We start from the raw sequence: 21,638 nt of genomic DNA, 5'->3' as shown, positions 1-21,638 counted from the left end.
GCATTTATCCCCTGGACTTTAAAACGGCTAGGGACGAGAATTGGTACATTAAATCAGCACTGAATTGGGTGGCACCTGTGCATTTTTTTTTTTTTTATCATTTACTCACCTTCAGTGTTAAGGGGGAGAATAAAGCCACATCATAGTTGAGGACAAACATAGACACCGCTGTCCATTACGAAAAGACAGCTGTTTTTTGTTTTGGTTTTTCACATTAGAGGAGACTGTTTTGGATGATGATTCCTTAGGAAGGGGTTAAATGTGTGGCATAGACACACAATATGTAGAGATGTACTTGTGGTTAAAAAATGAATCCTTAGTATTATGATTTAGTGCTAATCCAGGTGCCAGTGTTACTTGAAAATACATTTAAGGGAATTGTTTATGCGCAATCACAGAGGGTGATTGATATTTCTGAAATATAATTATTAAAGCATTTAGTTTAACTTTTGTCTTTAGATGCAATTAATAAGTTCTCATTTTTAGTTATGCCATCCAAGACATGCAGAATAGTTATTACTTGGAAATTGTCTTGACCTGTATCCTCATCATCATCACCATTTATTTATATAGCGCCACTGATTCCGCAGCACTGTACAGAGAACTCATTCATATCAGTCCCTGCCCCAATGGAGCTTACAGTCTAAATTCCCTAACATAGACACAGATGGAGACAGAGAGACTAGGGTCAATTTTGATAGCAGCTAATTAACCTACTAGTATGTTTTTGGTGTGGGAGGAAATCTGTATGTGGTAAAGTTTTTTGTTTTTTGTCTTTTTTGCTATAGGCTGATGTCATGCATGGAGTGTGAATTTTGAAACACTCCTCATTCCACACATGGTTTATAGATGTGTTTTCCTTTTAGAAATCTTATTCATGTGAACATAGGGAAGTTTTAGGATCATTTAAGGCCTCAAAGTACTTCGGATACGCAAAAAACAAAACAAAATAACACCCCACAAAATAGTATCAAGTTAATTTGTTTTGTTTTTTTCTAACACTTATTTATTTAACATTCACTTTTGTGCTTGGATGCTAACATGGAACTTGGCTAGAGTGAAGGGCTTTGGGGATTTTTGCATTAATGGTGGTGAGAAAACATTACCCGGGGAACAGAGTATGTGGGATCCAGAGGAACAGAGCCAGTGACGACCTAAACTAATTTAGCAGAGGTGGGAAGTAGAACAGAACTGTGTGTTTGTATGCTGCCCCCCCCCCCCCACATCATAAAATAGTTTTTTCTTGTCTTCTCATTGAGGTGGGCCACCTGTAAGTGTGAATAGTCGGCGTGCCATTTGGGAAGCATAGCTTCCCCTCTGTTGCTGTCTTATGCTGTTGTGCTTTTCAGCCCAGATTTTCTACATTAAGTGGTGCATTCACAGTTTATTAAAGTTTTAGTTAGGGCCACACACAGGTTAATCTTGTTATTTAGTATGTGTACAGTTTGTCAAAACACTTTTAGGGACAGATTCAGTTTGGTGTGAGGTGGCGCAATGTGTCTCTGGAATAGTCCGTGAAGACACATTGCATCTGAGGTTTTATAGAAACTTCTGCTCAATTTGTCCCGTAGCAGTGTTCTCCCCAGCACCTATTTCCCAATTGTTCCTCCCGGCTGTTTTTACTTACTACCCAGCTCTTTGTGCTCAACAAAGTCCTATTATAATAGAATAAGCCATTGTTTCTCCTATTAGAACAGGTACTATGTGAGCACTACAGCTAGAAGTGTGAGTTAGACCACTAACCTGTGGCTGGTGTGGGCAGTAAGCTCCCAAAAATGTTTTCAATATTATTGTAGAATATTGCTGCCACCCGGAGTTTCGTTACTATAATAGCTGGCAATAAACACATCTGAACATCATTGCAATGTTCAACGGCACCTTGTGCTGAATTGAATCTGCCCACAAGTGTCAAAATGGTCGAGATCCAGACTCTTGGGCTGAGTGGCCGGACCACTTTTATGCTCATTAAGATATCAAATGCAGTCAAAAGATTGTGCATACGCTTGTATGCATGATCATTCGACCGCATATACTCTCCATATTTACTGAGGTAGCTAAAAATTATCCATTTGACATCGATTGGCAACCGCTGTTGGTAACTCTCAAATTCTGCTTTCCTTTTTTCTTTTCTCTTGAGCAACACATTTTCCTATACTGTTATAGAATCTTTTTATTTATCTTTCTCCTTTTCCAACTTAGGTTCGCTTATTTTTTAAAACTGGATGAGTATGAATCCACAGCAGAGAATGGCAACCGTGGGCACAGACAAGGAGTTAAGTGACCTCCTGGATTTTAGTATGGTAAGCAGCTGCAATCCATATATAACAACTGTTGGAAACAATTATGCTTAGAATATTGGATATATTGAGTTGTATTTTGTTTCCTCTCTCCAAAAATAAAAACTGTGTCCAATAAGATACATGGTCAATGATAAAGAAATTGGGGAGGGGGGCATATAAACACACATTAACATTTGTACAAACATGTAGCCCAATGTCATAGGAAGATTGAGAAGATAGTAATACGAGTATTAAGTAAGAAAAGCACTGAAGAAACATTAAAGTTTGCATATGCATATTGGCACTCTGGGTGGTGGTGGGGGGAGTTGGAAGTATCAATCACAAGAACATGCTTTACACACTTTGTCAGAGAGCCTTGGAGCCGTGCTGGACTGGCTGTATTAGATAGCCACCTATATATTTAGTAAGCTATACATCACCAGTAAATGGATAATTACCACACACCTGTTGACAGATCAATTTTTCTAAATGGCAGATGTAAAGGGAATTTATCTGTGTTACATAACGGCTGCATATCATACATCCATGTCCTTGTCCTGTGGTGTCTGACCTGAGGCTAATAAGGCAAGCTCTTTACTACTGGGAGAACACCATAAACAGACTGCAGTACACACACAACTACCAGTGTGCAATGAAGCAAACAGGAGTGAGTACAGAGCTGTGTGCTTGATGATTCTCAAGCAGAATCCTGCATTTGCAAATGGTGAACACCGGTTTTCTAAGAGGGTGTACAGAAACTTCTTTTTTTGTAAATAAAATAATATAATAATTGTACAATAGTGTCTTAGACACCAACTAATGGTCTCATGATTGGGTTGTATTTAATTTGGTAGATCTTTCAAATAAAACTTCCCCTTCTATACCACATCTAAATTCAACTACAATGTATCTCACATGTTGATGCTTAAGTTTATTTGTTGAAGCTATGCAGTACATGAAGAGACTATAGATTGGTCCAAATTGGTAAATTATAACCTTGCTAGTGAAGAAAGAGTAGCTTTGGCTGAAATATTTTCACTCTTCGGGGTTGTTAAGCATAATGATTATGTCGGTGAAATTTAAAAGGCAATCGGTTGATCAGTATTATTAAAAATGTTTGAGTCCGGTTTGATTTGCAGAAAGACACATGATTAGACAAGTTACTGAAACATGTATTCTACAGTGTTTATGTTGTGCAAAAAGAGTAATTCTCTAAGACTTCATTGTTTTGGGGTAATTGAGGTCAATGCCACATGAAGCAGGTCTAAATGCAGTGACATATAATTTCCCTTTTCAAAATATTAAAAGCAAATGCATGGAGTCTGCTTCTCGCCTGGTGGGTACAGTCGTATTTGACATGTGTGAGCTGTTGTTACAAGACATGACCGGTTTATGTTGTGGCTAGGAACTGCTCTAGAACTGGATAAATTTGTCAGACAGCCTAGTAACAATTCTTTGAATATTGATTTCACTTTTGCAGTAGTAATGTGCAAACTGAGCTTCTTGACCTGAAAATAGATTTGAGTCCAACAAAATACATCCGTAAATGCAATCATCCTAAGTGTCCATGCTGATGGCTTTTGGACCGATCAGCTCAACTGCCCATCAGCTGGATCTCCGTCAGATTTGACCATACAGCTCAGATCCAAAAGCTCTCCGGTCAAACAATAAAATCATACAAACTGCAGTTAGATGACTGCGTCTACGGTCACTCATTCGACTGAATTTACCAGCTGTACAGGTCAACATATGTGACCCTTTTCAGATATTGATTGAGATTGGCATTGTTTTGGGGTCCAGAGATGGAGCAATATATGGATAATAATGTTTAAAATTACTTAATTGTCCAATCTAATTGAGGGTATTGCAGCACGTCAATTCATGTGCATTCATGGGATTTGTGCCAAGGATTCTGATATATATATATATATATATATATATATATATATATATATATATATATATATTATATATATATATATATATATCTCAAGGATTGGAAAAGGTATATATGGTCATTCATGAGAATATATTATAAGCCTGATAGACATCTAAATAGTTGGAATTTAGGTAATGGCCAAATTAATTTCTAGCTAAGTTTTATTTACAATGTAATGTTCTGAAAAACTTCAAAGTGGCATTGCCTTACTTTGTTAGTAATTCTCCAAGCATGGTTGCCAGAAGGGTATCAAGTTTAAAAGAGGTAATGTAGCTGTCTAGTTAAAATGCAACATAGTTGGAAACTCTCCCCAGAATGCAAATGTTTAAACAAGTGTCAATTTTTTTTCTGATTAATGCATGGAGTAAATGCTACACTGTTATGTCTTCTATCATTAGAAGGCCATCAACGGTAGTATGAGGTAATATGTTCATGTGGATAGTCCTACATGCGGAAGTCCAAGGGGTATATTTACTAAACTGAGGGTTTGAAAAAGTGGAGGTGTTTCCTATAGCAACCAATCAGATTCTAGTTACCATTTGTTTAGTACATTCTGCAAAATGACAGCTAAAATCTGATTGGTTGCTGTAGGCAACACCTCCACTTTTTCAAACCCACAGTTTAGTAAATATAACCATAAATGTGAATTGATAATTTATATAAGGAGCATATTGGGTACCTTCATATTACATATTTAACTAGTCTTTAGAGTATCACAACAGTTCTTCTAAAGTTTTCATGTTCTGGTGCATTCAAAAATTCCCTCCGAATAGACAAGTGGAGTGGGTAGAAGGTAGGTTACTACCTGAAGACAGCTGGAAGAAAAATATGTTGATACTCTTGGATTAGGCATCGCTGCGGCGATCTTCAACAATTCCCTTTGGACTGCACTGCGTAAGTGCTGTTCCCCCACCCCATAGCCCCTTGTTTATTCTGATACCTGCTCTGTTTAGAGCTGGGGCCCATTGCCAGTGTTGTCCTTCTGCACTTACTTTCAGCAATAAGCTAAAATATATTTCTTTTAACTTGTACAGTATCTATAACATATGTATCCCCTTTAGGTATTCTTGCATCACGGAATCAACACAGAATGTTCTAATGTGAAATAACAAACCTCAAACTTCTCTTAATTACAAATAAAATGAAAAGCACTTGATTACAAAAGCCCCCCCCCCCCCCCCCCCAGTCCTTCCTTTTGCTGTGATATAACTGAATAATTCCTGGTGCAGCCAGTTGTTAAGAGATCAAAATTGATTGTGGTCCATATGTGTTCAGTTTAAAAAACAGAACAAAATCCTGGTAAAGTCTGATCCAGCTACAGCTTACACTGGTGAGACCATGACATGTGCTTAAGGATCAGTGTGCATCACTTTCTTGGCAGGCTCCACCTCCAGCAACCAGAGAATTTATTGAAAATGTGGTACAGTATCACGTTTTTTGGGATTTTTTTTGTACACGGCTCGAAACATACTGCAAGGGGATATAAATGAACCTGCTTTATTAAGCCGCATATCCTAAACTGGAGACATGTTTCAGGTATTACCGCCCTCCATTGTAGCTACTTAGCCACTTTTACTGAACGTTTCAAGTTTTATAGAAAGAAGTCCTTGATTTCAATACATTCCCATTGTACAATTAAAGTATTTTAAATTTATTTAAAAATGTAGTCTAAAATTTGGTCAGTTCACTTCCAAACAAGCTTCATCATTGAGATAAAAGAACATTTAAATAAAGTCTGAGAAGAGGTTATTCAAAAGCATAAATTTGGGAGAATGCTATAAGATTTTAAAAACTTAATATCTACTTGAAACACTATGAAATCCTCTATAAAGAAATGGAGAGAATATTGAGCAATTGTGATTTTGTCTACAACAGCCTTTTATAAACAAACTGCATCCTTCTGAAAGAGCACTTTAATAGGAGACTATGATGTTTCTGGCATAGTTACAATCTTGCATGGCAATGATGGGAGTGTGGGATGGGATTGAAGTGTTGAAAATTACAATAATTGTTGAGAAAACTTAAATCTGTTTGTAGTTTGCCAGACAGCATATTATAGAGCCACATACTAACTGGAGAAAAAAATTATCTCTTTGGCCTTTAATAAATCATATATCACCAGTCTTACAGAGCATCGTCCCAAGAACAGTATCCCAACTGCAGTATCTTCTTGCTATGTAGATGGTTCTCTGCTCTGTAGATTGGAAAATGTCTCAAAATAGAGGGTAACATGAATGGAGTGTGACAGCCTAATCTTGGAGGAAAATTTGCGGTTTTCAAGAAACTTGGAGAAGATTTATATTGTACCAGGACATTGACCTAAAGCATATAGCAAATGCCATTAGAGTGCACCAACTACCAAAAATATATCCTGCAGTGGCCCAATACAGTCTGAACCTAAATCAAGAACTTGTGGAATCATTTTAGTTGGTTGAGAATTGTCTCCATCCACCCTAATTAAAGATGAACGCAAACAAGAATTGCAGTGTCCAGATGTGCAAACCTGGTGGGGACTTGGCCAAATAGACTGATGGCTGTAATTGCATCCAAAGGTGTTTAAGTATTCACCCCCTTGTTTTTATATATGTTTTAAAGAATTGTCTTTTTTTTTTTTATTTATTTGTAAGCAAGAAAATCTTTAGTCTTTATTTCTAAAGTTGGTATTGCAGAGTATTTTGTGTTGTAAGAATTCCTGAATAAATCCATTTCGATTTCATCATGTAAGAAACGAATACTGTATGGGATAAATACTCTATTTATTTATTTTTAATATGGTTTGTACTACCTTCTTTGTGTACACACAAATTAGTTTGTAGGTGCAAAGTATGTTTTAAAATTTTGTATGTACAGTTAAGTCCATAAATATTGGGACATCGACACAATTCTCATATTTTGGGCTCTATACACCACCACAATGGATTTGAAATGAAAACAAACAAGATGTGTTTTAACTGCAGACTTTCAGCTTTAATTTGAGGGTATTTACATCCAAATCAGGTGAACGGTGTAGGAATCACAATGGTTTTGATATGTGCCTCCCACTTTTTAAGGGACCAAAAGTAATGGGACAATTGACTCAAAAGCTATTTCATGGACATGTGTGGGCTATTCCCTCGTTATTTCATCATCAATTAAGCAGGTAAAAGGTCTTGAGTTGATTCTAGGTGTGACATTTGCATTTGGAATCTGTTACTGTTGACTCTCAATATGAGATCCAAAGAGCTGTCACTATCAGTGAAGCAAGCCATCATTGGGCTTAAAATTAAAACAAACCCATCAGAGAGATAGCAAAAACATTAGTTGTGGCCAAATGAACTTTTTGGAACATTATTAAAAAGAGAGAACGCACAGAGAGCTCAGCAACACCAAAAAACCCGGAAGACCACGGAAAACAACTGTGGTGTGTGTGTGCATGTTAAGGGATTTAGACTGTAAGCCCCAATGGGGCAGGGACTGATGTGAATGGGTTCTCTGTATAGCGCTGTGAAATCAGTGGCGCTATATAAATAAATGGTGATGATGGTGGATGACAGAAGAATTTTTTACCCTGGTGAAGAAAAACCCCTTCACAACAGTTGCCCAAATCAAGAACACTCTCCAGGAGGTAGGTGTATATGTGTCAAAGTCAACAATCAAGAGAAGACTTCACAAAAGTGCATATAGAGGGTTCACCACAAGATGTAAACCATTTGTGAGCCACAAAAACAGGAAGACCAGATTAGAGTTTGAACTGGAGCAGGAACTGAAGACATTTGCAGTAGAGGCCTGGCAGAGCATCACCAGGGATGAAACCCAGCGTCTGGTGATGTCTATGCCTTCCAGACTTCAGGCTGTAATTGACTGCAAAGGATTTGCAACAAAGTATTAAAAAGTGAAAGTTTGATGTAGGATTGTTTAGTTTGTCCCATTACTTTTGGTCCCTTAAAAAGTCGGAGGCACATATAGAAACCATTGTGATTCCTACACTGTTCACCTGATTTGGATGTAAATGCCCTCAAATTAAAGCTGAATGTCTGTAGTTAAAGCACATCTTGTTTGTTTTCATTTCAAATCCATTGTGGTGGTGTATAGAGCCCAAAATATGAGAATTGTGTCGATGTCCCAATATTTATGGACTTGACTGTATGTGTATATATTTAAATACATTTTATACTGTTTATAACTTGCTCAGTGCTTAAACCCAGTTGAAGCTTGGAACATGCTGGGGCCTCATATAATTAGTCTTCACCAGCTGAATTGGAAATAAAAAGGTCCCAGTGAATGATTAACGACGATCATGTGACCCTGGTTGTTGGTCACAGCTCTAAACGAAGCGGTTGATTGGGCTAGAACCCTTTTACTTATGGAGGTGCTAATGAAATTGTCCTTCAATAATTGCACACTTGTAAACAAAATCTTGCACTTCAAAAAAATATATTTCTTTTCAACATCTGTTTGTGTTAAGTGTCTATACAGATCATATATACTTAATTACCGGCTTCTTTGTTTTGGTTCTCCGGGTTCAAGGGACGTTGGCTTCTCTGTCTTTGGAGAGGATATCGCCATCCCTGAAGCAAAGAGAGATGAGGCCTTAAACAAGGCTTTTATTGGGGGGGGGGGGGGGGGGGAAGTGAAAGGCATTGGAAGAAGGGATTATTGAAAAGGGCACATGTATTATTAAACTATAACTTCATCAATAAAGAACTTAGAAGAACAATCAATATACTTTCCCACAAGATATGTTGTCTCATGTGACTAAATGGCTTTAATAAGGTTTAATTAAACTAATCTTACACAAGATTTCTTCACAATATTTGTTTCGGCTAAACAATAAATTATACAGATATTATAATACAGTATTGGACCTTACTTCGTTTGTAGTCCAGAATGTCTCTCTTCACAGCAGCTGTTGGCAATTGGGGTTCTCAGTACACTGTTAACATGTTTGCTTTAGTCACTAGTTAAATTTCTTATGAAGAGTCTTTTCACGTAAATGTTTACTTGGCCAGGACTTGGTTGTGCTGTTGGTAACTAGAGGTGAGCTCTCTGTATTTTGTGCATGTGGTTATCTGTTTTTGCTCTATCTTGATTTGGGAGCATGCTTCAGCTGCCTTGTAGTCTGATCCATGTAGAATTGTCTAATCATGTGTGCTGACAGTCGCTGGCACTGTTGCTGCAGTTCCTTTTTCTGTCTTGCTGCTTTCGCTATACTACTGACTGAAATGCCCATTCTCACACCCCCCCCCCACGCAAACACACACACTAATCCCATTCCTGTTCCAATCTAATTCTCATCGCTTTCCTAAATCCCTTAACACTTCATACTGTGGCAGGATGGTACTTTTACTGACTGACGAAAGTAATGGGGCCTGCGCTCTGCGCTCTAGTACCAGTAATATGTTAATTTTAACCCAGATTTCTGCTAGCGGCTGACCAGCAAGCAAAAATCGGCACTAAAGATTACTGTAGTAGCTAATAATGCGCACTATTACCTTAGTAACGGTAATATTGCTCAGGCCGCGTTACTTTCGGCAGCAATGCCACCAATTGAATCCCTGGGGACCCCATATGTCTCTCTGTAAATATGCTGTCTAATCAATTTGCTTCTAGTAAACTATCTAGCTTTCTGACAGGTTTTTAGTAACTTACTAATTTATTGTCAAAAAGATTAATTGTTTGGTTATTGGACTCCATATTAAGTATTCTTGTACTGACCAGCACATTATGACATTTCATTGTTTGGCTGCTCCTATTTTTATTTTGTCTTCAGGTTTCTCATATTATTGTACCATATTCTGCGGTCACTGCTACAGAAAATAGATCTTTCTGAACGTGTGATATTTCAACACCTCTTGTCTCTCCACAAACAAAATCACAATTAAACAGCAGCTCTGGACGCACCCCTGCTTCTCACTGTCAAGGATTTTAATAAAATGCAACAATTTGCAGTAAATTCTTTATTTTTTGATAGTGCTCTTTTGAACTAATTTGGTTATTGAAGAGTTTTTGGTGATGCTATTATGGTATCTTCCTTTCAACTCCATTATAGAATATGTATTTATTATGTTACATATTTTTTGTAATTTGCTGGTCCTCACCGTCATGTTTGTTGCAATGTGGTGGAAAATATAGAATCCGAAGATATTCTAATGGCAAAAATGTATGTATATAAATTGTCTAATAAAAAATATACCAGTTGCAATGCACTGATTCCTAGCTACTTTAGAGACAATATTTTATGAAATATTCATTACACTATGCACGGTTTAGATGACGAGGCTTCTGTTATAACTTACACAAATGTTTTTAAAAATATTCAATTTTTTTTTTAAAAATAAAGTTATATACACTGTAACAAAAACTACTTGGTACGCATTTCTAAAATACATACCGACATGCCTGACAATATTTGCTTGAAGTCTTTTTATACAATACATTTTTTTTAAATATGTAAAGGACAAAAAAACAGGTAAGATCTAAACTGGCAAGCATATGGTAATAAAATAATTGGAACCACTAACTACTCCTGACACTCATTTGGGGCATCTTCAATTGTTGGCGGAAACGCCAAAAATCTTATGGCACACGCACTATTACTGTTGTTACAGTAATACTGCGCCTAAATACCCTTATTACAGTAGTTCTCGCTGGATTTCAGTTCGCAGCTCCCTGAGCCGCGAGCTGAAATCCAGCTTACTATTACCGTAATAACGGTAATGGTTTTAACGCCGCGGGACATTCAATTGAATATGCCCCATTCAATTCTCCTGGTCCTGTAGCCTACAGAATAGAGGCACTAGGGAAGGAGAAGTGAATACCTTGTGGACAAAAGGAAACCCTGGGATGTGGCCTCTTTTACAGTTTGGAGGACTTTTTTCTATGGGAAAAAATTAATTTAGCTGTGTTCTCATTCAACTGTTTGTTACAGCTAATTTGCAAGGTAATGAAAGTAGGTTAAGGCTACTTTCCCATTCCTCATTTTATAGATCCCTACTTTTAGTATTGTCCTCCTGTTCAGTTACTCTCGGATCTCATCAATTACCTTATAATCCCTTATGTCATGCTAGACATACCTCTTAAACTAATAATAATAATTCTCTATCCGCGTGATGTACCTCCGAAACGGCTGCGAGACACCTCAAGCTCATATTTACATTTATCAAAGTAATGCTGATTTCTGCTCACGCCCCATAGAGTTGCAAGCAAAAATCTGCGTTACTTTTTACCATAATGTCGGTAAAACTACTTGTCAATGATGTTCTATGGAACATCGCAGACAATTGAATCTGCACCATAATGTATTCATTGTTGGAGTACAAATCGGGGACTACTGACTGAGGGGTTCAGAATACTTGAGGGTTGATTTTGAGAAATCTGAATGTATACAATCTAATCACTGAATCCAGATTAAGGCTTTCTTACTCTCACTATACAGTCATGGCCAAAAGTTTTGAGAATGACACAAATTATTTTCACAAAGTCTGCTGCCTCTGTTTGTATGTTGGCAATTTGCATATATTCCAGAATGTCCTGAAGAGTGATCAGATGAAATACAATACTCTTTGCCCTGACAATGAACTTTTATCTCAAAAACATTTCCACTGCATTTTAGCCTTGCCACAAAAGGACCAGCTGACATCAGGTCAGTGATTCTATCATTAATACAGGTGACAGTGTTGACGAGGACAAGGCTGGAGATCTTTCTGTCATGCTGATTGAGTTAGAATAACAGCCTGGAAGCTTTAAAAGGAGAGTGGTGCTTGAAATCATTGTTCTTCCTCTGTTAACCATGGAAATGGTGCAGTCATTATTGCCTATGAACACAGCCATGAAAAAAGATACCAAAACATCCTCCAATAGCGACTTCTCCCAACCATTCAAGTAGAGTTTGGTGACCAACAATGCCTTTTTCAGCATGATGGAGCACCTTGGCATAAGGCCAAAGTGAAAACTAAGTGGCTTTGGGATCAAAATTTTGGGTCCATGACCAGGAAACTCCCCAGACCTTAATCCCATTGAGAAGTTGTGGTCAATCCTCAAGAGGCGGGTGGACAAATAAAAACCCACAAATTCTGACAAACTCCAAGCATTGATTAGGCAAGAATGGGCGGCCATCAGTCAGTATGTGGCCCAGAAGTTGATTGACAGCATGCCAGGGCAAACTGCAGAGGTCTTCAAAAAGAAGGGTCAACACTGCAAATATTGACTCTGCATAAACACAATGTAATTGTCAGTAAAAGCCATTGACACTTATGAAATGCTATTATGTTTATCTCTGAAATGATTTCCTAGTGATAGTGTCTGAAATATATTTTTCTATATCTCTGAAACCATCATTTAATTGTCTTGCTCTACAAGTTTCCTTTTCTGTAGAAAATGCTGTAAAATGATTACATTATAGGTTTCCTGCAAATTAGGTTATTACTAGTTTAGGATTTGCAAGTTAGGTTTCTAATGGCAAAAAATTTAACTGTGCTGCATATGATAGCAGCTTAATTTTACCTGGTGTGGATCTGGGTAAGTCAGTTTGAACCCGGAAACCATGGTCTTAACATAACACTTTGCAGACTTGAGTTTGTTGACTTTGCAGATTTTTATGGAATAGTCACCACTATGAGAACAGGAAGTGATGGCCACCCTATATATGCAGAAATCTATAATTGAACACAATGCCTAAGGACCAGGCATTAATTGTTACTAAACTTTTTGGCCTTGCCAATTATTCATTATGGGATCCATCTATCCTTTTCTTTATTATTTTTTTATTGACTTCTAGTAGCTATATCAATTGCTCATGGATGTGTGTGTGTGTGTATATATATATATATGTATATATGTGTATTTATTATATATAATTTGAGGTGCCTCATTTAATGCTTCTGCATGATAATTTAGGTTCTCTGTAAAGGGAAATTAGTGCAAATATTTCTTTATTGAGCAGCTGTATAAGAGGTACTTTAAACATTACTTAAACATAATCTGTGATTTGGTAGCAGTGATGTGAGAGCCAGTCCTACTTAAGGAGAGTATGGCACTCAAGTGTTACATCAAAGCAACATCAATGGGGTTCTGCTATTTTCTCACACATCCTGATTGTCACTTTTTTTTTTTTTTTTAAAGGGGTGTAAGCAGTCCCATCCCTGTTTAGAGAACTTGGCCTCTCACTTCCCTGCCAATTAATTACCAATGAGATGGGTTTCCCAGTGTTAATGAGCAGAATGTGTTCTCCTCCCATGCAAGTGAAAAGGAAATAGAGGTTCCCCCACCAACCTCCTCCCTTTTGACAACTTTTTTTTTTCTTTTTTTTCACCTATAGTAGGAAGCTGGTATTTGCACAATAGTAGGCAGGATCTCTGTATAGTTTTCTACAGCTTGTTTAATGAAGGTTATACAGTGTGTGTTTGCAGTGCAAACTTATCCTTTCTCTTTATGTAAAGACCCCCCACGTATACTCTTCACATACCTTGATTTCCTCCTATGGAGCATGTTGATAAGAGGGGGTGGAGTATTTTGTGAGGTTTCCAGTGGTCCTAATCCCCATTTGCGGAGTTTGATATAGATATGTCTTAGATAGATGTCTGGAGCATATAGTTGACTGAGGAAAATCTAGCAAATGTATATTTAAATTTTAAGATATAGGAAATTCTTTATTAAAATACAATATTTTGATAAATATGGGAAGATTAGTCATTATTTTATACCCATTATCAGAGTAAACACAAACTGCTCAAATGTAATAACTGTTAAAATTGCTACATAGGTGCTAAAATGACTTTTATTTTTTGTGGAAGTGACATAATATGCACAGACTTATAATTGGCAAAACACGTAAAAGTTTGATATTTGTAAGCGTTTCTTTCTTCTTTTTTTTTTTTTTCTACATGGGGGAGTGGTGCGTCTTTAAATTTCTCAAAGGGTCCTGAATTTTCAACTTTTATCACATTTGCACATTACCAAAAATGTATTTGTGTAAAGTGTGACCTTTCAAGCTACACTGTACGTGTCTAAGACCATGTTTTCCAGTCAAATATTTTAGATATATCCATATCCAGCATATGCTTTATATGCCTATCTAGCTATCCATATCCTGTATGTGTATATGTATACATATATATGTCTCTCTGTCTGTCTATATAATATAGACATACACATATATATCTATAATATATATATATATATATATATATATATATATATATATATATATATATATATATATATAGTGTGTTTATGAATAAGAAAATAAGGGTGTACGTAATGTTATAGAACGTGTCTACTGTATCTTTTAGTCTGTCTTATGAGATGTGCCTGATATCTTATAGTGTGCATTAATCAAACCTACACAGCTTCGGTCCTCGATGACTGAAAACAGAACTGATTGAGAGAGTGGCTATATCTATATTCAGTTGCATCATCAGCAGCTATTTATAGAGCGCCATTAATTCCATATCGCTGTACAGAGAACTCACTACCATCAGTCGCTGCCCCATAGGAGCTTAGTCTAAATACATGCATGTAAATTACTGATACTGGAGAGAAATCTTTATAAATGGTGGTATATCAATATGTTAAGCCTCTGTGTGAGTATCAAACTTTTTTACAATGCACCGGAGTTTGAAATACTCTTTTTCAGATTCCACTAATAGCTATGCAGTCTACATTTCTTTTTTCATATTCATAAAGTGCAGATTGAATTGTTCAGTTCTTTCATTTCCAAAAGCATCTTGCCATATAAATACAACTCCTGTAGTGCAAAGAGCTGACCGTATCACTTCCTGACTTATATTTAATTTTTCTCTAATCTCCCAGCAATCATTCCCTATAATTCTACTTTTGAGGGTCTGTCGCCTTCACATTGATAATGTTCAGGTCTGTCCAGAACAGGAGTAGTTTAATGAGGTGGCTGTGAATTTAAGCACTAAAGGTGATGAGCAGATGTCTGTTAGTTCTGGGGCCCTACTGAATACAACAAATGGTGGAGTCTGGGAGGGGGATTAAGGCAAAATGTGATAAACCTTTGTCCTTTGTGCTCTCCTCATGATCTGAAGATTAGGTTAATGTTTTTGCACCACTGATCAGTGTTCATAAATTATTTAATGATTCACACTCCTTGCTAAAAAATCATCCAGGGACCTGCAACACACTGGGTTACACTGCATTGTATTTCTTTACACAGTTAAATAAGGATAATATTAAGAGATTACAGGGAGAGGGCTTAGTAGTGGTATTTTTAGGATGTCTTCATAAGCTTGATTAAAGGATTGGGTAAACTGATGTTTTATTAATAAAAATGTTTCTCAATATGTAATGTTTGTAATTTATCTTTTATTTTTCCTGCCTTAAAAAAAAGGCTAACTATTCTCTGATTAATCTTCATTCTACAGCACTACTAAGTATTGTGTATGTTTTTATTTTCTTGGGTGGGGGAATCTTCTGTGTAGGTTTAGTAACACATTTCACATTATCTGCTGGCCTTCCTGTTCACAACCCCGATTTCTTGTTTTCCAGATGTTCCCATTGCCTGTGGCTAATGGAAAGAGCAGACCTACAACACTGGCTAGCACTCAGTTTGGTGGATCAGGTAAAGACATTATTATTATCAATTTACCACAAACAGAAATTATAATCAGTCTGCTCAGTGAAATGTGCACCTAGACCAGAAGTCTAGGTGTGGGTTTGTGTCTTTGTTTGGTGGTAGCTGTACTTTTCTGTACTTTTGATGAAATAATGTAATCTTAAGGGTGCTCATTACATTTTCAAATAGTTGAGCACTCGTTTGCAAATGTAATATGGCTTACTTTTGTTGCCTTTTTTTTTTCTGGCCTCTACATCTCTACAAGCTTTTAAATGTTATTTAGCCATGATATATAAATATGTATGGAACATGCCTATTTACTGCAATCTCTACACATAGAGGATGATCCAGTGTGGGACCTACGCCAGGTTGCTTAGTGCATCTTGTCTGAAATCAATCTGCACTTGTCCAGAAAGTATGTACACCATTGCAGACTTGGGCAATTTTGACACTTAACCCCACCTGCTCCTGGAGAGGTGGGGTGAAGGAGGGAAGGGGAATTCTAACATAAGCAGAGTAAGTAAAAGCGTGTTTAGGCAAATGCGGCCTGGCCATGCGGACTTGCATAATATAAACGACTGTAGGTGCAAAAGATATGCCTCCTACAGGGCGCTTATGATGATGACTTATAAACCAGTGTGCTGCCAATATGGGCGCATCGTAGTTATTTCTGCCGATTTTGCCAACAGCTCTGCATCAGCCCCATAGTGTACAATTAGGTTTTCAATGGTGAAATTAATGAATGTTAATATCTACAATATACTGCTTTATAGAACAGGACCAGTAAGAGTTGACCTATAATAAAATACAATATTAATATTTCTCTTTCATCCAGTCTGGGGGACACTGCTTACCATGGGTTGTGGAGGGGAGCTCGGGAGTTGGCACCTAGCTAGTTAACTTTAGCACTGTTGACAGACCCCTCCCCTCTACAATCCCCCTACCTCTTCCTCTTCCTGTCAGTTTTTTCTAGGTGCCCAAAGGAGTTGAGCTGCTATTTTAGTGCTAGTGCTAATTATTTAATTTACATTTCATTTTTAACTTAACTTAAATTTTTTTTTTAATAGAGACTTTTATTTTGAAGGCAGACCTGGGAGTGTGTTCTACCATAGAGAGCACACTCCCAGCCGGCAGCGCAGACACGGCTCTGTCAGATGAGAGCCGAGGGCTCTCGCTGGCACAGCCTTGGGTATCTGGAACAGAGTGACAAGCGGTCTCACGGACCGCTGTCACTCTCAAAGCCTCCCCGATAACCAGCGCTGCCACTGCAGGCATAGAGCGCCGGTTATCGGATTAAAAGAAATGCCAGCGGCCATCTTGGATCGGACACCCGCAGTTAAGACAGGCGGCAAGATCCCCCCTCAGTAATAGGAGGTGGCATCGGGGTCATAACCGCTGCAGGAGACCTCAATCTTTTCGAGGTCTCCATTACTCTGCTATTTATTTTTATAAAAAAAAAAAAAATAGACAGAATATGGAAGAGGGGGAGTTAAAATTATATAGAACTCCCCTGCTCTTCAATTTACGGGCAGTATTCCGGTCTTCTGGAGCATAAGAAGAAGCCCGGGAACAGAGACTGCCTTGTGCGGGCAAGCATCAGGACATGGCTGGTGGATTTCTCTCCTGTTGGCCTTTTGGCTAAGTAGTCTTTTTTATTAAGCATTTATAAAAACTGTATTGCTTTACTGACAAAGTGCTGCTAGTATGGGTAATATTATAGTACTCTTACTTGCCAAAACGCAAATAACATTGCTTATTTAAAGGAACAAGTGCAACTTTTACTGTAGATTAGTTGATTACTTGTTTTTTCTCTGTCTCCTTCAAGTCAAATGGTGTGCTTGTGACGCTTTCCTTTGTAAAATGTTAGATAAAAGAAAAGGTCCTATGGAAAAATATTTTACCTGTTATAAATGCAAGGTTTACTTACCACAGTCAGTTTACTCTTTAGCTCAGCTTCTCACTAAATCTACTTAGTTATTGACAAGCTCAGCAACACTTTCTTCTATATTGGATAAGGTGGGGGGGGGGGGGGGGGGGTCCTGCTGCAGGGAATGACTGTAGCAGGCCCTTCTCTTTTTCATAACGGATCAGACACATGTCTCAACAAGCTAGACCAGTCTGAATCCACATATTTGGCCCCTACTAAAAGAAATCTGTGTAGATCCGCAAATCCTTTTCTGAGGAAGGGGAAACAAAATTTAATCCTGATCAGGTTCACGTGTCTAATAAAAAAAACAAAAAACTGCCAGATATCAGGCCATTGATGATTGCTATTAACGGTAAAGCAGGCCTTGGACCTCCCAGAGTCGGAGGATTCTAGTCCTATAAACAGAAGTCTTGTTAAGAAGCCCAGAAGAAAGGTTATTCGTTTTCCTCCGTTGGTGGAATTGCACAATGTTGCTGAGGGAATACAGAAACAACTTGATTTAAAGGTTTCTATTCCAGAAGATTCTCTTCCTTATATCCATTACAGGAAGAGGACCTGGCTCACGGGGAAGGAATCCCTAGGGTGGATACACCTGTAGCCCGTATAGCCCCCCCCCCATGCTACCTTGTCGGTCCTAGACACTGCAACACTGCAGGACAGACTAACTGCGGAATTGAAGCTCAGAAAAAATCTATATTGTATCAGCGGGTTCTTCCTTTAAACCCACATTTGCTTCGGCTAGGGTCCCTAGAGCCATGGAAGCATGGGCAGAGCATCTGGCTAAGGCCTTGCAGAACTCGTAATTGCTCCCCCGGACTTTACATTTTGAAAGAGGCAGCTCAGAGTACAGCGTCTGTGTCTTCCTCTATTCAGGCTTCGAAAATTTCAGCAAAACAAATCTTATGGCTGAGATCCTGGAAGCCTGATACAGAATCTAAGAAATCCCTAAACCATTCCTTTTTCTGCATCATGTTGGTTCGGGCCGGAATTACAGGGTTTGATTTCTCAGTAAACGGGTGCCAGGAGAACACCTTTTTACCAGTGAATGTGGGTAGAGCCCACCTCCCGCGTTTTAGTTCCTTTAGGCAGTCCTTTCGGGGGACCTCCTTTCCTAGGGGCCAGTCATCCTGCGTCAGACCACTCAAATTCTAGAAGCTTCTCAGTCAGAGGTAGACCCTCTTTCTCAGCTTCATGTCAGGCCTCCAAGGTTCAGGAGAAGCCTGCAGCCTGACTGCCATTCTGCCCACCAGAAGGTGGCGAGAGGGAGGGCGCCTGTCTCTTTTCTAGAACAGTGGACAGCGTCTTCTCAGGATCCCTGGGTTCGGGAAAGTATAACTAGGAGATACAGGATAGATCTCTTGGGTCCTGTTCCGCATGGTCTTTTTGTAACCCTGCTAGCTCGAGTTACACAAAGTAGGCGGGTACTACAAAATTGGATCGCCTCTCTTCTTTCAGCATAGGTTATTTCCAGGGTCCCAGTAATCCAGAAAGGGAAAGGCTTTATTCAAACCCTTTTTGTTGTCAAGAAGCCGTACGGTTCCTTTCGACCCATCTTAAATCGAAAGAACCTAAATATCCACTTAAAAGTGGGTAAAATTCGGATGGAGTCCCGGAGGTCAGTAATAAACGGATTGGAAAGGAATCAGTTTATGGCCTCCATAGACATAAAGAACGCATACCTCCACGCTCCTGTCTGGAACGGTCATCAGTCTCTCCTAAGATTCAGAGTGGGGGCCTTTCACTATCAGTTTAGGGCTCTTCCCTTCGGCCTCTCCTTGGCTCCAGGGGTTTTTCACGAGGAGGAACGAGAATGTCGGTAATGGCAGCTTGTCTTCATTCAAGGGGAGTTCAGGGCGTGCCTTACTCAGACGATCTTCTCATAAGATCCGCCTCAGAGATTTGCTTGCAACTGTACATGTCCTTCACATAGCTTTCCTCAAGAGCCATGGGTGTTTAATACACTCAAGGAAATCCCAGGTGATTCCGCGCCAACGCAGGATCTTCCTGGGACTCGGCATGGACACCAAACAGCAGAAAGTGTTTCTGCCAGAAGAGATCAGGTCGGTTCAGAGGATAACATCGCAGGTCTTGTCCTCTCCCAGTCCTTAAATACACTTGTGCATACGTCTCCAAGGGAAGATGTTGGTCTCCTTCGAAACGGACCCCTTCGGTCGTGCTTATTCCCGGTGCTTGTAGTGGGATCTCTTCACAGGAGGGTCGGGATCCCACCTACATTTGGAGTGCCAGAAGTTTCTCTGCCTCCGGATACGTGAAATTCACAGACACCAGCCTCAAGGGTTGGGGTGGTATCCCTTCATCTACGGCTCCAGGGTCAGTCCAGGAGTCCTCTCTATCCATCAACTTATTAGAGTTGAAGGCAATCCTTTTGGCCCTTTGGGGGGCCCAAACCTTTCTCCAGGGTCATCTTCTCAGAGTTCAGTCCATCATGCCATTTTGTGACATAGGTCAACAGACAAGGAGGAACGAGAAGATCAACGGCAATGCAGGTATCGGCTCAGATATTCACTTCGGCGGAACAGTGTGTTCCAGCAATCTCGGCTGTGTGCATTTCAGAAATAAAGAACTGGGAGGCCGATTATTTCAGTCGCAATGCGATGATGCCAGGGGAGTAGTCCCTCCATCCGGAAGCTTTTCAGTCTCTGGTTCAGAGGTGGGTTCTACCGGATATAGATATCATGGCCTCCATACACATCAGGAAGTTTCCCAGGTTTTTCGCAATTCCCATATTTCCTTGAGTACTCAGACGAGTGAGGCAAGGCGGTCTTTCGGTAATTCTGATAGCACCTGTATGGCCGTGGCGAGTGTGGTACGTGTACATAATCTTTATGGCAGTAGGGCAAGAACTTCGTCTTCCGCACTGACAAGATCTTCTCCTTCGGGGTCCTTTTCCTCACCAGGATTTACCTCGGCTAAATTTAACCGCATGGCTGTTGTAGCCAGGCTCTGGAGGGCTAGGGGTTTTTTCCCCCAGTGTAGTGAACACTCTGCTATGAGCTTGTAAGCCTGTTCGGCTTGCATATATCATCGCATTTGGCGAGTCTATGTCACAGGGTGTGACAATAGGTCTTGTCATACGTCCTCTTTTCGTCTTATCCGAATTCTGGCCTTTTCTTCAGGGTTGTCTTGAGGCAGGTCTCTGCTTAGGCTCCTTAAAGGTATAGGTTTCTGCCTTTCAGTTTCTTCCACCTGAAGTCAGTAGATATGCCAGACATCTGGACGTTTCTTCAGGAGGTCTTGCATATCTAGCCTCCTTTCACTTCTCCTACAGCACTATTGGATCTTTTCCTGGTGCTTCATATGCTTACAGGGTTTTCTTTAAATCCTTACTTCCGGCAGATTAGGTCTCTAACCTGCAAGGTTATGTTTCTCTTAGCCATTGCTTCCGCTCGTAAATGTTCAGAGTTGGGATCTCTGTCCTGTCCACAACATAATTGATGCTACAAAAATGAGGACAGAGTGCTATTCAGAACTCTCCCTTCTTTTGTTCCGAAGGGTGTTTCAGCTTTTCTTTTGAGCCAGAAAACTGTGGTTCCGGTATTTCGGACAGCTTCCGTATACACCTGTCTGATCAGGTGTATACGGGTATATATATTATGTGTGGTTAGGGCTCTCCGCTTATATGTTAGAGAGCTTCCAAAATTCGGTGTAACGTGTTTGTTTGTCCTTATTGATTAACATAGAGGCATGCCACCCTCTAAGCAGTGATTTGCGAGATGGATTAGGGCAACAATTACTCAGGTTACATCAAGGCTAACCATCCTGTATCAGAGAGATTTAAGGCGGTGGGGGCATCTTGGGCAGTGAGAAGTGGGGCTTCTGCAGACCAGCTTTGCAGGGCAGCCACCTGGTCCTCTATCTACACCTTTACAAAATTTTATCAGTTTAATGTATTTGCATCTGCGGATGCAAATTTCGCTT

At 39.3% G+C, this 21,638-nt stretch overlaps 1 protein-coding gene across 6 annotated transcripts in view; it reads left to right on the top strand.

Moving 5' to 3' along the window:
* Positions 1–21,638, top strand: part of TCF3 (transcription factor 3) — a 112,564-nt gene that overhangs the window by 4,687 nt on the left and 86,239 nt on the right. For all 6 annotated transcript variants that reach the window (XR_012690843.1, XR_012690842.1, XM_075204769.1 and 3 more), the window contains exons 3-4: positions 2,200–2,300; positions 15,706–15,778. Coding sequence is in view for 4 of the 6 variants with exons in the window: in XM_075204769.1 (XP_075060870.1) it covers positions 2,223–2,300; positions 15,706–15,778 (151 nt within the window). In the remaining 2 variants the exon portion in view is untranslated. The remainder of the gene's footprint in view (positions 1–2,199; positions 2,301–15,705; positions 15,779–21,638) is intronic.

This window comes from Mixophyes fleayi, chromosome 1 (genome assembly GCF_038048845.1).
Source record: "Mixophyes fleayi isolate aMixFle1 chromosome 1, aMixFle1.hap1, whole genome shotgun sequence".
In the NCBI taxonomy this organism is placed as follows: Eukaryota; Metazoa; Chordata; class Amphibia; order Anura; family Limnodynastidae; genus Mixophyes; species Mixophyes fleayi.
The sequence above is the reverse complement of the archived record's forward strand: the minus strand, read 5'-3'. Positions and strand labels throughout refer to the sequence as shown.